The sequence below is a fragment of the Centroberyx affinis genome, unplaced genomic scaffold (assembly GCF_046629955.1).
Source record: "Centroberyx affinis isolate AG114_WGS23_722 - 3 ecotype Tasmania unplaced genomic scaffold, CSIRO-AGI_Caff_v1 ptg006405l_1, whole genome shotgun sequence".
Classification (NCBI taxonomy): domain Eukaryota; kingdom Metazoa; phylum Chordata; class Actinopteri; order Beryciformes; family Berycidae; genus Centroberyx; species Centroberyx affinis.
In genome coordinates this window covers 63,399-80,146 of record NW_027283252.1, presented here as the reverse complement: position 1 = coordinate 80,146, position 16,748 = coordinate 63,399, and the positions used below count along the sequence as shown (strand labels likewise).

Genomic DNA, 16,748 nt, shown 5'->3' with positions numbered 1-16,748 from the left:
CATTTACAAATAAAGTGTGCCTCGAAGACTTTTCTGAAAAAATCTTTCAAACTCATCTAGCTAAGCAAACTTAATAAAAAGGGAAGTGATTTACATTGAAAGTGAAGCACACTTTTAGGTGCATCACATAAAAGAGACAATGGAACAGCCTGTACCTATAGTTGATGTTAATGCACCTGATATTAACTGTTCAGAGAAATGTGAGGATGTTCTCCTGACAAACGTCTTGGCAGGAACTGGGCCGACCTGGGTTTGATAAACGATGCATCGGGACTTAAAGTATGCATACATCACTTGCCACACAAAAATCATGATATATGTGGCAAAGAGAAGGACATTTTATTTAGAGCCTTAATCTAAGCCTTAATCTTAAATATCAAAATAATGAATGATTTAATTTTGCTGGGCAACAGATACAATTCAAGACAGGTTTTGGAAAATAATGCTTAGCAATATAATTCAGCTCCATAAAGTAAAATCATCTTAAAAAAATTCCGGACCCCTAAACGTTGAAACCTTGTTAGCCTCTTGGCTTGACCTTACCTGGAGGTCGGTGATGGAAACCCGGTGGGACTCCACAGTGGGCCTGCGGGGCAGGCGGGGGGAGGAATGGGGTGAGGTGATGGGGGAGTAGGGCAGCGAGGGGTAAATGTAGCGCCCGTTGAGTCCCGGGGAGCTGCAGGGCGACGTGGCCGTTTGTGAGCGCTCCTGGAGAGACAGTTTCCTGTCCGACAGGTTCAGTCGTCCCCTCTGCTCTTGGCTGTCAGGTAGGAGGGCCTCTGGTCGGCCGACGGTGTGGGACAGCAGGTCGCATGATGGAGTCCGGAACGGCGGGGCCACAGAGGAAGCAGGTTCGGGCGTCTCAGAGCTGTCCATGTCCTCCACCTGAGATGTGACACATTTCATAGATTTTTTGATTGGTTATCATTGTTGTTTGAGGGTGCTGCATGATGGATCAACATGCAATATTTGTGTAGTTGTATCATGTTTATACGTATGTGAGATATAAATGTATCAAAGACAAAAAATTCCTTTGGGAAATTTTAAAACACATTTTTACAGAAAGGCTGTCACATGATTTAATATATTTTTTACCTCTTTTACTTTTGTTGTATTTCTGTGTTCTTTCTGGTTGTTTTCATTCTTTTTAACTTATGTCTAGCAAATTAATAGTTCATCTTGATGGCTTTTATTTATTTCCGTTTCAAGTGCTTCAACTGAAGTTATTTTCAGATTAATGTGTTTTTCTCCATGACAAAAGGCATACTAGTAAAACATTAGAATAATTCTGAAAAAAAGTAACAAATAAAATGCATTATTTGTGCTTTGCCGAATATGGTATTCAAATGGTATTCGAATTAGGGAGCACCCCTGTTAAAAAAGATCATGAATATGTGGATAACTTTGTGATTAAAAAAAGTCAGAATCTTAAAATTCCAAGCTCATGATTTGTAACTGATGACAACATGAACCTGAAACATTTTATGCAATGAGAGTCATGTATCACATTTCCATAGCAATTAGTTAACAGCTGATGGCTACTTGTGATGAGCATTTGTCATTATTTTTGACGTTTCATAGACTAAGTCTGAAGCTGGGTTTGTCTTATCTTACCTCCTCCTCCTCTCCATCCTCTCCAGGCGGCCGGCTGGGTTCGTACTCCGTGACCACGATGAGGGACTCCATGGGGTCCAGGGAGGGCGACTCAGAGTGGGCGTTCAAGGGTGGCGCGGGGCAGCTGCACAGCAGATCAGGGAGGGGCTGTGGCGGCTGCGTTGGGGGTGCATGACTGCTGCGGGGGGCCGGTGGCTCAGCAGAGGGCCAGGGGGTTACATGACAAGGAAACATGGCGCCTCTTCACAAAGACTGACAACCACTGCTCCATCAGAATGAGAACCTCAGAGGGTGTGCTTACTGAAACAAAGAGGAAATGACAGAATTAGAAATGCATGTAGAGGATGCTTCTTGACTCTTCACACAAACAAAGACAACTACTTCTTTGTTAGTAGGTGGAACCCCAAGGGGTGAAAAGTACCGGGACAGAGAGAATAAAAAAAAAATGGATAGAAAGAGCACTTAATGGTGCATCTTGCAACCATAAAAATTTGACGACTACTCTCTGAACTCTCTCAAACATCCCAAGGGCCCAGATTCTTGACTCTCTTCACAACATTAGGGATAATGGACAAGAGTGCACAATAACAGGGAAAATATCTGAAATCTCAACTGACATCCTCTCACAAAGTGCTTTTATACTCAAATTCAAAGGTTGGGAAAAAACATATGTATATTATTATATTATATGCAACATAATGGCCCACTTTACCTCTGGCAATAAGATATGTCTTGTATCTGGAATACATCTATGTGTTTTAGCTGAATTACATTAAAATGCATCTCCAGTGTAAACTGTAATCAGATTTCTCTTTCCCTCACCAAAAACACTTGATTGCTACACTTCCTTTAATAAGAATCAGAATCAGAATCAGCTTTATTGGCCAAGTATGTACACATACAAGGAATTTGACTCCGGTTTTTCATTGCTCTCAATGTACTTACACAGAATAAATATACAGCTAAAAACAAGGACGACAAGATGAACAGAGGTGAACCTAAACATTTAACTACAACGTAAACAACACTAGGGCAATAGTGCAATGGTGCAGAGTGCAAAGATGCTGGAATAAATATGAGTTGTTGGTCTAACAGGTTACATTATATACATGAGATATTATACATTACATACATTATACACACATCATATACACAAATGAGCCTTTAAAACTGTCAGTAACTGAGTTAACACTTTGCCCTGCTTGTTCCCACTCCAATATCCTGACAGTCCATGTTTGACAGGTATGTTACTTAGCGAGCTGACTGCCACCTGTGTGATTCACATGTCCTTCCTGGATGTGCTTCCTTTATTAGGTGCTCGGGAGCAGCACCTCTACAAGAGCCGGGCTCTGTGTGTTTGTCTATAACACTTTTTGCCATGTGCAATGGTTAAGGGAATGTCTGGTTAGGCAGCACACAGCCCCAGAGCCCTGTGTAAGGGAAATACAGTGTGTGCTCATTAATGCTGTTGCTAAAATCTAGATTGAACAAAAACAAAATAAGACGTTCGAACTAATTTGATCATTATGTAATTAAGCAATATTACACTCAAGGGTGTGCTTTACCGTCATTATTGGCACGACAGTGATGCTTACGGATATTGCGATTATACAACAGTTACCATCAAAATAAAAGATATAATCAAAATGTATTCATATTGTGGGTCGCTCTCAAAATAAAAAACTTTTTGCTAGTGTTATCTCCATTTCCCTGGAAATACATGGGGTCTGACTAATAACTCGAAAACAATCAGTCACGTCAGTAGATTCCTATGTAATGGAACCTAGTTTACTACTCCAGCAAGTAGGCTGACCCTTAGTAACGACCTAGCAACAGAGACGATTTCTAGTCCAACTTGAGCTAATGCTTTCTAGAGATCGTGGGATTTCCCAAACTGAATAAATACCACACATATAAACACAAAACTGCTAGCTCAATCTTGTTGTAACTAAGATATCTGCTGAAAAAAATATTTTTTTCATGGACAGATTTAGCTACTACGTCCACGAACTTCACATGTATTTTTAAGCTAGTAGCGCCATGTCACCGACTCTCCGGTACAGCTGATGGAGGATGCCAGAGCGTCTAGTAACATCAAGGCTGAACAGAGTTATATTTAAATATATTGCATGATAATATATGGCGGAGTAATATTTAGTGATGAGCACGGCTAGGTGTGCTGTCATGCTGATTTGATCACGTTCTAAATGTCTAGTTGACCAATCAGATTGCAAGAACATCCACCAACTTGGGGGGGGGGCAGAGCATTCTGAATAAATACTGAAAAAATACTATAAATATTATTTACTGAAAAAAAGAACACAAGCTGAAACAACAATTTTGCTGTGACATTATTATCTTTGCACACAGTTAGAACACAGAGAGTGATTGGCCAACATGAAAGTACCAAGTTGTGACTGTGAAAGGATGGGGAAAAAAAACAATAGATAGTAATGCCATGACATTTCAAATTGGCCACGCCCACTAAGTGCGGTACAAGTGATATGCCCCGCTCTATTTCTATGGGCAAAACAAAGAAATCAACATTTTCTGTGGTTGCTTTTTCTGTCTTCTGATAATTTATGTGAAATGTAAATAATTTATCGATACCTTTTCACAGTTATCAAAAAATTGCATTCAAATGTTTTTTTCAGGAAGTCACAAAATGCTAACAAGCTAGCCAAATTCCATTCAAGAGAGGAGTCATGTTCGCATTTTGAGACTTCAAGAAAAAACATTGTAATGATCCTTGTGTTGTTTGACAACCTTGAAAAGGTCACATCAAATTATTTACACCATATACATTTCACATGAATTAGGCCTATTAGAACTTAGAAAAAGCAACCACAGAAAATGGCAATTTATTGACTTGCTCACAGAAATTGAATAGGGTTTTGCACTTGTACTGCACTTTGTAGGCGTAGCCTTTTTGCCGCGTCATCGGCATTCTTATGTATCAACAAGCTGTTGTCCAGCAGCTCTGGGCATAAATAGAAATTGCTTTTTCCCATATGTAACATCCGTTGAATCAGACCATCTTTGGCCTTTTTCCACACATTCTGTCATGTGCTAATTAATGCATGCAAACACGTCTGGAATCACAAACATCATCTCTAAGAGGCTGGGGTTTGATGAGAAGTCTGTAAAAGCAAGGGTTCTGCCTGCTTTTGATGTCAGTTATACAACATGGTTAATTACTATTTCTACAGTGTCTAACCAAAGCCCCTTTTACATAATTTCAAGAGGGCCATTTCCATCTCCAAGTCCACTCAGCTTATTATCTGCTTATTATCTGTGAGAGAAATGGAGAGAAGAGGGAGGGAGAGAGAGAGAGAGAGAGAGAGAGAGAGAGAGAGAGAGAGAGAGAGAGAGAGAGAGTTGATTCTTGTCATGGTTTTGACAGGATTGGAGCTCTGTCAGTGTGTGGGAGCTGAGTGAACCTCGCAGATAAGGAAACAAAGGAGGCCGTAAGAAAAACAAGACAGCGGTGGGTCTAGCCAAGTTCAGAATGAGGAGACGACCATGTGTGGGAAGAGACACCCACTCCAGGTGGCCTCTCTGCCTCACTCAGCAGCCTATACATAGTGAGGTAAACTTACAAAAAAAAAATCACCACACATTTGCAATGAGACTCGTTTGTATTCTCTAGATAGGGACTGCGCTTCCTCAGTCTTTTTGACCCCATCACTCCCACTTTTATTTTGCCATACCTGAATGTCCTCATCTAAGAAAGCCTTTCTAAAATTCCTGTCTTCGCACCCACTCAGATATAGGCCCACGCAGTTAAGAGTGTGTTGCTTATCTCGAGCAGAGACCAAATATTCTCCTCTTCAAAGCCTGTCTGATGTACTTGGCCTTGGTGACCTCTCAGCTTCCCAAACAAATCTTAAAAGTACACCAACTCTCCTGACCACTACTGTCCAAGTGAAATAGGCGAAAAAATGTGGGAGACATAACTCTGACAAAGCAGATTCTGCCAATATATTAGCCTGATATTCAGACTGAATGGCCATTTCGTTACCACTCCATTACTCAGTCTGAGATTACCTTCATGTTAGTCGTTTTGTGTGGAGGGGGGTTGATTTTCCCTGAACCAATCACTAGTGACTGATGTATCCAACCGCTCTGACGTTATTTTCAGTTACACTGATGCCGGGCATATTTACTAACTTTACTAAAAATGTTGGTTGTTTTTGACAAAAATATCGTCTTTGCAAAGACAATATGTTAGTTAAGGAATTATTTCAACAAATATTATTCTGCCAAAACGGCAATGAAAAACCGCTGCACGAACCGTTCAAACTTTAGTCCCGCCACAAAGGCCCGATCGTTTTTCCGATCAAGAAATCACCCGTGAATAGAGCAACAGACTCTCTGAATCACTTGACCAAATCTGAAGAGTGGGCGGGACGCGATTCAGGAGCCTGGAACCAGGCTACCAAATAAAAACGAGTCTCTCACTTTTTTTCGCCTATTTACAATTATTGCTAGACGTAGCCTTCTATTTTCTTCGTTCCATCGGCATACGTTTCCTCCGACCAGATTCACACTTGTTCAAACTGAAAGGTTTAATAACCTAGTGATTCACTTAAACACAATACAGCAGCATGATTAGTTTTTTATATATTGTCAGAATCTGCTTTGTTCGTTTGTCGTTTATGTGCTAGAAGTGTGATTTTGAGACCTGTTTCGCCACACAATGGCAGTGAATGGAGAGAGAAAAAAATGCAATTCTCCAGGCGCCTCTACCTGATCAACAGATAACAGAGAATCACTGATTTTGGGGTTATATTATGTCCAGGAAGCTACAAAACCCAAGGTACTACTACCAAGGTGCAACATCACTTTTAATTAGACCATTATAGGGCTGCAACTAACGATTATTTTCATTGTCGATTAATCTGTCGATTATTTTCTCGATTAATCGATTAGTTGTTTGGTCTATAAAATGTCAGAAAATGGTGAGAAATGTCGATCAGTGTTTCCCAAAGCCCAAGATGACGTCCTCAAATGTCTTGTTTTGTCCACAACCCAAAGATATTCAGTTTACTGTCATACAGGAGTAAAGAAACCAGAAAATATTCACATTTAAGAAGCTGGAATCAGAGAATTTTGACTTATTTTTCTTAAAAAATTATTCAAACCGATTAATCGATTATCAAAATAGTTGGCGATTAATTTGATAGTTGACTGATAGTTGACTTTAAAAAAAGAAACAAAACTCTAAATTCAATTTGTGTTGTAACACACGGTATCCAAACCCAACAAAGTATCACGGCTTGCCCTGATAACTGGATGCAGCCTCAGTGGAGTACAGAGAAATGGAGAGACGTGACCCTGGATGAAACTCGCAATGCACCAGCCACAGTGAGCTTTTTATAACCAGAGAAGGGAGCCAACTTACCAAGCATGACCTACTTTGATCTTAGATACAGTAGATATTGAGGCACATATCAAGACCTGTTTTCATTCACATGAGAGACACTATGTCGGTGAGGGTCAAAAGACGTAGCCTACATCACAATGCATTTACTACTCAAACCTGGAGCACAATAATGCTGCTGATGTAAGTCTCCATCCAGCAGGATAAGCAGCAGAATTTGGAAATTAGCACCAAACCCCACCGAAAACGTGGTTAATTTTGTTTTTTCAGCTGTGTTATGATGTCAACAATCATTTTTCAGTGACCAAATTTCTGAATCTGCAAGATTTTAGCCACTGTTAGCCTAGTTCTCATCAGAGTCCTTTACCTTGGAAAAGCTGAGGAAAATACTTTGGCATAACTGAGCTACTAACTCTTTTCCACAGAGTAATCACAGGTCATGTTTATTGATCTCTTTTAGCTGTGTCACTCCCCTAATGAGAGGGGACGGGACACAAGCTGACACTATCTGACACTGTCTGAAAGCTTTGAGCTCTAATACAGTTGGGTGAAATGGGAGATCAAGTCCCTCCTTGCAAGACCTCCTCGCCTGCTGGGCGAAACCACTGTGACAAGCAGACAAAAAGCTTCCGACCTCGGTGGGCTGAAACAGCGTTAGCAGGCGAGGCAAGCCATCAACATCCCAGCTCCTAGACAAAGATATATCATGGATAACTGTAAGCTAAAGCCCTAAACTTCCCTGATCCCTGGTGATCACAGCGGCTTGCTGAAGAACAAGCAGTTGGATTTGAGCCCCCTGGAACACAAACAGATGCTGCCTGGCTCCAGATGCTGTACAGCGCCTCTTATCATAACAGAAGTCACATGACCCGACCTCCACTATCTGGGCAAGAGGGAAGGGGGAGGGGACTTATCAGGACATGTGGGGGGTCCAAGCCAAGGACAGCAATAATAACAACATCAACACAGGCCTACAGACCTACAAGTACAACGCAGGGCCATCTGGAGCAGAGCAGCATCCTCAGCCTCATTAAAAGATCAACACAACGCTGTCAGTGATCTGCATGAGCCTGCAGGAGATAAGCTCCTGTGAATGGAAAGATGAGCGTCCTCCTCCAACTTCACTGTACTGACGGGACACAAGCAGAGCTAAATATGATCGGAGCTCAGAAAGATTTAGGTGGCAGCTTCAATAATTTATCACAAGATATACTCATGGTCAGCCAGTCTGAGTCTTTGAGTGGTTCACCAGCATCAACAAATACTGTACCATCCACCACACAAGCACCTTGCTAAAACTGAAATAATTGCATTGCAAAATTAATTTGAAAGATGTTAAATCATAAGATTGACATTTTCCAAGCATCTAACATGTAACTGCTCTAGTATGCTATGATAGTATGTTCTGTCTTTTCCCCAGCAATTTTCTACAGAAAAATGTCCATCTACAGAATAAGCATTTTAAGCCAAAGTTGTCAACAGTCTATTTGGAAAGGTATTCATTGCTAACAAATAGGCTTACTCAATATTACGTACTTGCAGGCTACTTGGTCACCAACAACAGAAAAAGATGGTGGTGCACTTCTAATATTACTTGTCTCTGATTTTATATCATACCGTTTAACATACATCCTTACATTGAGGGATACATCTGAATCTGGCATGCAAGTCCGTGGTTTTTCACCAACTGTAATACATTTATCTCTCAATCTCAACAGTGGTGTAAATACACTTTAAGAGGCTTCGGGGCGTTGAGAGGAGAACAAGACAGATTATATGATTTACCGTTTCTGAGAGTAATAGCTAGGCCAATACTGCATGCTATCTTTTGCAAATAACAGTAATGCAACTTTGGCTCCTTAAATGATACATTAACGTTGAAAACAAATATATGACAAGCCACAGCAGCATGAGTTTGCACATATGCTAATAAGTTAATGTAAAAGCAGACATTCACACACAATTGAACCATTAGATCGAGGGGACCCGATATTATCTAACGTTAGCTCACGTTAACACAACTTCAGTAATACAAAAGTATATCTACGCGTTAACCTAGTTAATACTTTCCTAGTATCTGCAGCTGACATGGCACGATAAAATGTTTAGCTTTGCGAGCGATACATCCACATGTGTGCATCGTTGCATTAGCTGAACACTTCAAAAATAATTCAGCGTCTCTGATATCATCACAAATTGATCAGGGGGAAATGAGCGTGACCGTCGTTTCACTCGAAACAAGCTAGCATAACCGCTAGCTCAAAGCGAGCCAACTCGGCTAGCAGGCGCCTCATCTGTCAGGAGACAGATGTTGTTGGACGGGAGACAAGGATGCCAGTGCGGCTGAGAAATGTCAAAAAAGTCGCCCGTTGACAAACCTAGAGAAGACTAAAGCTACTATCTATCGTTTAAAAAAAAATCTTACCTTATCATATAGGCCTACAAGTCAGAATTGTGAAGTCTCCGCTCCTTCTTAGCTGCGGTGTAACGTTTGCACGGTAGCTAGCTAGCTGTCTGGCTGTCTGAGAGCATCTAGCAGATAGATAGATGTAGTGATGGACCAATCCAGCTGGGCAGACAGACCCCGTGCCTCACATGGAGGAAGTGCTGGGAAATTACCACTGTAAGTAACTCAACACGACTTCAGTGACAGGCCTCTTAAAACTATCTATCCGCGGAGGCTATCTGTTTTCATCCTTTTGTATTTATCGTACGACCACAAATAAATAGTTGGTTCTTAATCGGGAGTTTCAGTGGTACAAACATTTTTAAGCTCCGTCTCCCCCCTGTGGGGCAACAGAGAGTTGCATTCAGCATAAAACAGGTTTATCAGATGAAACTCAAGCTTTGTCAAAGACATGTGGAGTGCTATTATTTTGTCTCTAACGAAACACTACAGCACATTACTATATACACCATATCAAATTGTATGCTTTGAAAATAGACTAAAACTTTTACATTTAGGAATAATATACAGACTATAGGAAATAAAAGAACAAAAACATGCCAATGGTATTGATTTCATGCTAATGGAACGCCTATGGTATTCAATAAACTATAAGCCCCTATAGGAATAGTATGGTTTTTTTTAATTCTAGATGCATTGGTGAATTAACAGTGTTTCCCTTATGTTGAGTGTTACCTTGACTGGAAAATTTGTGTTCCCTTGAAACCTCTAGCATGCTTGTGCTAAGATTGTAAGGCAAGAAAGGATTTGGGACAGTTTTGACAAAACACTGGCTAAATTTGAACATTCATGCTTCCCTGTAAACTAATAAAACAAAGAAAGCCATTCACCTTTTACATACAAGCTGCAACTGGTCTATCCATCTAAGCTCACTGTATAGCCTTACAATAGTAAATTGGATTTACTGTTCATACATGCAAGAAAATTAGTCTGATATTTCAATCAGACGTGGATGGGTTTAGGATTAGGATACTGTAGCAGGACTGTGGTGATGAAATGAGGATTGTGCATTTGGAATTGGAGTAAATCAGGACTTTGAGAGGTAAAATGCATGTTAAAGTTTGGACAGTCAGTAATATAAAAGTTGGTTTAAAAAAAAAAAAAAAAAAAAAAAAAAAAAAAAAAGGCAAGAGGGAACATTAAAAGTGAAATAAACATGTTTATTTTCATAAAAAAATTAAATCAAAGCAGTAACCTGCAACGACAAACAAAAACCAACCATATCCAATCCAAGGAAGAAAAAATAAAAATAAAAAAGACTGTACAATGCAACAATCTTAAGACAATTGCAGCAATTATCGTCTCTTCTGGAAAATGTTGCCTCTTCCCATTCCTCCACGGCCCCGGCCCCTTGCAGCCACTGTACAGAAAAACAAGACAGAAAAAACAATACATTTTAGAAAGATCAGTTTGACACGTTTTCTAACAGGTAGTGGGCAGGGTGGCCACCCCATAACGGAGAGGTCACAGGTCTCTGTCCCTGCTCACTCAGGAAAAGAGCATCAGCTAAATTTTAAGTGAAAATATGCATAACCCAAATTAGGTATTTGTCACTTTTGTCACCATGTTTTTCATGTTGAGCTTATGAATACCGTTTTGGGGGTCCTTAAGTGGAAACGTCCATTTAAAATCCATCTGCCATCCACAGGCCTAGATATCCATTTCTATTCTGCAACCCCACATCACAACATAACTAAAATTCACAGGGACAAAATTCACCCTTGAAATGTGAAACCTTCTGTATAGAGATTTCAAAGCCCACCCATGCTCAGAGTTACTGGGTGCAAATCCAAAGTAGTGCTGAAACGATTAGTTAATTAATCGATTAGTTGATCAACAGAAAATTAATCAATTATAATTTTGATAATAGACTAATCCTTTTAGTCATTTATCAAGTGAAAATAGCAAACATTTGCTGGTTACAGGTTCACAGATGCCAAGATTTGCTGATTTTCTCCGTTTTATATAATTATAAAATGAACATTTTGGTGTTTTTTGGCTGCTGGTCAGACTAAACAATTTCAAGAATCACTTTGGGCTCTGGTAACCTGCGATGGGCATTTGTCATTTTAATAATCAGGGTGCCTCTGGGGTTAAAGTGACATCATTGATAAGCACTTTTTGCAGCCTTAGTATGGCAATAAAAAAACCTGACTATGCAAGTCAGGAAATGTGTAAATTTGTAAAATTTAAGTCTAACTGCCAGGGGTGTGATGAGGTTAAAACAAAACTAAATGTCCTTTGAAACGACTGGGGAGTCGCCTCTCCAAAAGCTTGAACACTGATAAGTCACTTTCACACTTTCCGTGTTAACTTTTCCTGCAGCATCAGTGGTTTCCCCTGTTCACACTATTGGCTACTAACTGTGAAATTTGTATGTAGAACATGTTCACACATGACATGACAGTCCTTGATTGGCGAGCTGAGGCCAGATGGTGTTTAAGGTACATGACTGAAGACATCACTTGTTATAATATTAGAAAAATGGCGGATGATGAGCTCCTGTGTTTCTCCTACTATTATTACTGTGCATATCCATCTCACCCTCCGCTCAGATGGCTAGTAGCTTCCTTGTCTCGGAGTCTGTCCAATTTCCAGACTCTTCAAAAGCAAACCTTTACCCATGTCACCAGATTTCACCTCTCCCACTCCAACAAATGCTGCTGTGAGCAAGTCGGCTTTTGTTCACACTAGCGTCACAAAGGAAGATTCACATGAATTTCACTCGATCTTGAGGGGTGAAATTACCAGATCAACGTCCCCGGAATATCGACTCGGCACCCGTTCACACACAAACCCCGACTGAGAAACTTTCAAAGAGTTTTCTATCTGAAGCTGCATGTGTGAAAAAGGACTCATACAGATATCTCTCTTGAGCTCTACACTCACCCTGCGCTTTGAGAATGGCGGCCTTGCCCCTTCCCGCTCCGGATCCCTGGTTCTTGTTCTTCATGCTCTTTAACATAGGAGCATTCTTTAACATGTCCGGTAGGATCAGGAAGCGGATCTTGCTGCCGCGGATGTAGACCTGCTCCAGCTGTGCCACCCGGCCATCGCGATAAGTCACTGTGATGTTGGACATCTGTGGGGAGGAAAAAAACTCCTCATTATGGCTGGGAAACATTTTACCACAAGTTGGAAAGCAATCTTTTTAGTGTCATAGTAGATGGATGGCACTCAATTTCAGTTGGACCCGAGTGTATTTGCATGTAAACTAATCACTGGGATAACTGCAGACTATTCTTAGCAGCCTAAAATTTCTAACATATAATCTTGAATATAGCTGAGGGTAAAACCACCCAAAAACGAGTTTACACCTATTTGTGTATTTGAGTCTGCCAAACTCTTTAAGACATTGCAAACCATTCTAATATAGATATGGAGGAAACACCACTGTAAATACAACAGTATCAGCCTCAGAACAGTTACATGATAATATATATTCAGGGAAAAGATATTGATACTATTCCTGAAACCTTTTGTCCATATTGGTGTTTTTTCAGTTTGGGTTGCCACACAAAATCCTAATTTTCCTGTCTTTTCTTCACCACCACATGAACGCACCAGGTTCTTCAAAACTCAACAGCCCAAGACACAAACTGCGTAAAAAATATTTCATCCCGGGACCTGGGCTCATTAAAATCTACACAGGTAGTCGAGCCTGGTGGCAATCTACCGCAAACAAACCAATTTCAGTGTTTCTTCTGTAATTGCATGCACTGTGATGCTTGGGGGGGATAATTCTAGTTTTGTTCCATATCTGACGCTGTTTGGGTCCAAGTTATGTTTCAGGTTGAGGTTGTAGTGTTAAAAAAAAGAAAATTAATCATAAAATCATAACTTCTAACACATTTGCACTAGACTTATCTTAGTTTTAGACAACAGTAAGACTAAATGACTACACTAATTTTAATTCCACATTTTCCCTAGCAGTGGTGGTGCATCACTGCTAACTGAACACAAAGGAAACACTACATTTAACACTGAACTCAATGCAAACAACGCACTTGGCAGTTCATGTTGTCCTCGGCCTCAATGAGTTTGCCCCTGTACACCTCTCCAGTGTTGGTCTCACAGGTCACGATGTGTCCTTCTGCCTCATGCAGGACCTTGATGGGGACGCCGATGGACATTTTTCCAGTTAGTCCTGCTGAAAACACAAGACACGTTGACCATTACCGCATTGCTTTTGTTAACACAGTCTGCCGCATGAGTCTGATCTGACCCACCACTAATCACGTTTACTCACGTTACTGTAATTGGGTAGCTTTTGTAACTTGTGCAGTTTTGCTGGAGTATTGTACGCAACTACATTTTAAATCACATCCATTACAGAGCAGAGATGCCATTCACAGTGAAGGTTAGTCAGCAAAGAGGACAGAGTAATGTGGCTTTTCCTTGTTTGTGCACTTCAGTTTGTAATTTCCAATTTTTCCCCAATCAAAAGAATGTGGTTTGAACTTTGTCCTCTCGTCATTTTAGAAGTGCATGGAAAAGATCAAATGCAACAACGCTCTCTTTCCTAAAAGGTAAAAATTAAATGTTAAATGTTACTTTTTACTTAAATAGATTTTAACACCAGTTCTTTTACTTCTGCTTGAGCAAAATATCAGTAAAGCAACAATACTTCTAGTTGAGTAGGACATAGTTGCAGTACTACTTCCACCACTGCACACCGCCCACAGCTCACATACAAACACATTTTCTGGTGTAAATTACTAAATAATAGGCCATCTACAATAAGTCTACAATATCAAACACAGTAATCCAACTCCGACTACTTAGTAGGATGCAGGGTTGCAAATAAGGAATTTCAAATTTACAAATAAGACAATTTCATTGAAAGGTAAGGGCAACTCGCTTGCTAATGTTAGCTAAATTAGCTAACTGACCTTCTATGGATTTGAAATTTGAGTGGAGAGCTCAACGCACACTTTCGGCACATTTTCATAATTAAAATGGTGCGGTACAAAAACCAAATTCACAGCGTTAATGTATGTTATATGAATATTTAACGTTGTGTTCAGTATTCAAGTCAGGAATCTGCGTTCAGCAAATAGACGGAGCCAGGTGGCGACTGAATGAATGAGGCTTGAAGAACAACATAGACAGTCGCCACTGTTAGATAAGCTAAATGATAATGATTTCCCCAACAAATCTGTTGTAACTCTTACCTTAATTCTGTCTTCAAAGGTAATTTCTTTGTTGTTTTCTGTGGACTCCTGAACAACTGCAACGTGCGCCCGTCGCTTTCGCGTCTCTTTTTGAGCCTTTTTCCGCCTACCCACAATGCCACTGGCTCAACGAAGTGCTTCCGGTGGATTAGCGTGGTGCACTGTGGGACTTGTAGGATTGTTTAAAACCTCCTTGAGGCGTCAGCTAGCCCATGTTTTCTTACAGCTGTATTCAGTCAGAAAAGTGTTAAACCTTCACGGTCATAGACGTAATTTGGATGTCAGTGGAAAATAGAAACGGAAAAATTCTATAGGCTAATGATTAGAAATAACAATCCTTTTTTTCTGGATTTAGTGTAGCCTATAGCTTATACTTTATTTATTTATAAGATATGTAGGCTACATAGTTGGTCTTGTGTTTTTCATTTGTTTTTGCAACGATACTTCATTGAAAAAATGAATTGGCATATTATCTGAACATTCAAAACGTACTAAAGAAAAAAAAAAAACTGCTATTCCCTCCCAAATCCATTAAAATTCCCTGTGTTTCTTGAGGAGAAAGCAATGTTACTTCTTGTCAGATACATTTCATTGTGTTATAATCTATGGGATGATAATTAGATACTAAATTGTCTATGACGTATTGCATAAGAATCTATGTATTGTCCATATATTGCATATGATCATTTGTATGGAATCATATCATATGGAAAAAAGTTCCTATAATTCCTACAATTACTGAATTTGCCTATTCTTTATTGTATCATATTCATCTGTACTTTACCTTATTTTATCCTGTGCTATGCTTTGGCATATTTAGCATAAGAGTAAGAAAGTTCAACTTGTAAGTAATTGAGTCTTACCTGAGATTGTGTGGCGTCTGGGTAGTAAACAGTCTCTCTCTCTCTCTCTCTCTCTCTCTCTCTCTCTCTCACACACACACACACACACACACACACATTATTTTGAGCACATGCCTGTTACTTTTAATGTGCTCTCTCTCATGCCAATAACAGAGGGTCATAATGTGCCAAAGAGTATTCCATATTTAGAAAACAAATGATGATTCTCTCACACAAAATTCAAAATTCACCTCTGCTGTGTCTTCTATATCGCCTGTCGATGTTTGTAATGTCAACTTGGGATAGAAGAAATATAATGTAGTGAAGATTTACTTGAGGGCTCTTCTGTTTACAAAATAGCACAGTTGCTGCTGCTGCCAGGCAGTTGTGTCATTGTGAATTTGCTTGTTCTGTCTAAAAGGGCATCCACAAAATTTGCATGCTACTGCCAAGTTTACCTTAGGGCTGTTCCCTGCCATTGTTTTCCTCGGTGACATCGTGCCACCATGAGCCCCGCTGGAGGCTTTTTTCTTTCATTACACAACACATGAGAGTTATGATTATTCAGGTGTCATATATCTCCCACAGTCCCTTATTTATTCAGGGGTTTTGTTTTTTGTTTTGTTTTTGAATCACCTGTTTTTATAACCCTGATCTCATGCTTATCACGATAACATAAAAAACAAAGCAGTAAAACAAAATTGCCTCCATACTTCCTCTATTTTTATCCCACAAGATCACAGAGGGAATCGATGGCTGTTTTGCATCCTTTTTTAATAAACACAGGCCTGATACATACCCACACAATATAGGTTGTGAGCACTTAAGAGTATGGAGCATCTCTCTGCGATCACTCAAGTAAATGTTGCTTAATGCAGGTCTTTCCCACAGTGGAGGGGCTTTTTAATGAGGAGAGGGAAAGCATAATGGCATAATAAAAGACATCATCAAATGAACCTTCATTTGATTTCCATTGCATTAGGCTCATTGACTGGCGTCAGCAGTCAGGCTACTCTGTAAACACCTCTTGGAGAGTAGTGTGTGATGATGTGTGTGTGTGTGTGTGTGTTTTACATGATGTCTGTGTGTAACTGTGACTCGTATGGAAGCCACGTTACAGGCGTACAAAGTGATATTTGAATAGATAAAATGATATGGCTCTTTGTTATGGCTGGCTGGCAACCAGTCGATATAAATGAGGGTCTCGTCCCCTTGTTATTGAAACAGCAACGGGTTAAGTGTTGCCTGGCAGTTATCAAATCTCTGAT

General features: G+C 40.0%; 2 protein-coding genes across 3 annotated transcripts in view; both read right to left on the bottom strand.

The window, feature by feature from the left end:
• The window catches only part of LOC139638490 (calcium/calmodulin-dependent protein kinase kinase 2-like), a 35,618-nt gene extending 20,053 nt beyond the window's left edge, over positions 1–15,565 (bottom strand). Inside the window, exons 1-3 of the mRNA XM_071512634.1 lie at positions 15,502–15,565; positions 1,615–1,914; positions 544–885 (exon numbers count right to left, since the gene is read on the bottom strand). Coding sequence (XP_071368735.1) covers positions 544–885; positions 1,615–1,848 — 576 coding nt within the window. The 5' untranslated portion in view covers positions 1,849–1,914; positions 15,502–15,565. The remainder of the gene's footprint in view (positions 1–543; positions 886–1,614; positions 1,915–15,501) is intronic.
• LOC139638494 (small nuclear ribonucleoprotein Sm D3) lies at positions 10,606–14,773 on the bottom strand. Of its 2 annotated transcripts, none has more exons than XM_071512638.1 (4): positions 14,639–14,773; positions 13,472–13,614; positions 12,354–12,546; positions 10,606–10,824 (listed from the first exon to the last, which is right to left on the bottom strand). In XM_071512638.1, exons 2-4 carry the CDS (start codon positions 13,595–13,597, stop codon positions 10,760–10,762), a joined length of 384 nt encoding a protein of 127 aa, XP_071368739.1. In that variant the 5' UTR covers positions 13,598–13,614; positions 14,639–14,773; the 3' UTR covers positions 10,606–10,759. The 2 variants fall into 2 exon arrangements, with proteins under 2 accessions (XP_071368739.1, XP_071368740.1); XM_071512639.1 differs by having other exon boundaries at positions 13,472–13,611; positions 14,639–14,758.
• Positions 15,566–16,748: the final 1,183 nt, after the last annotated feature.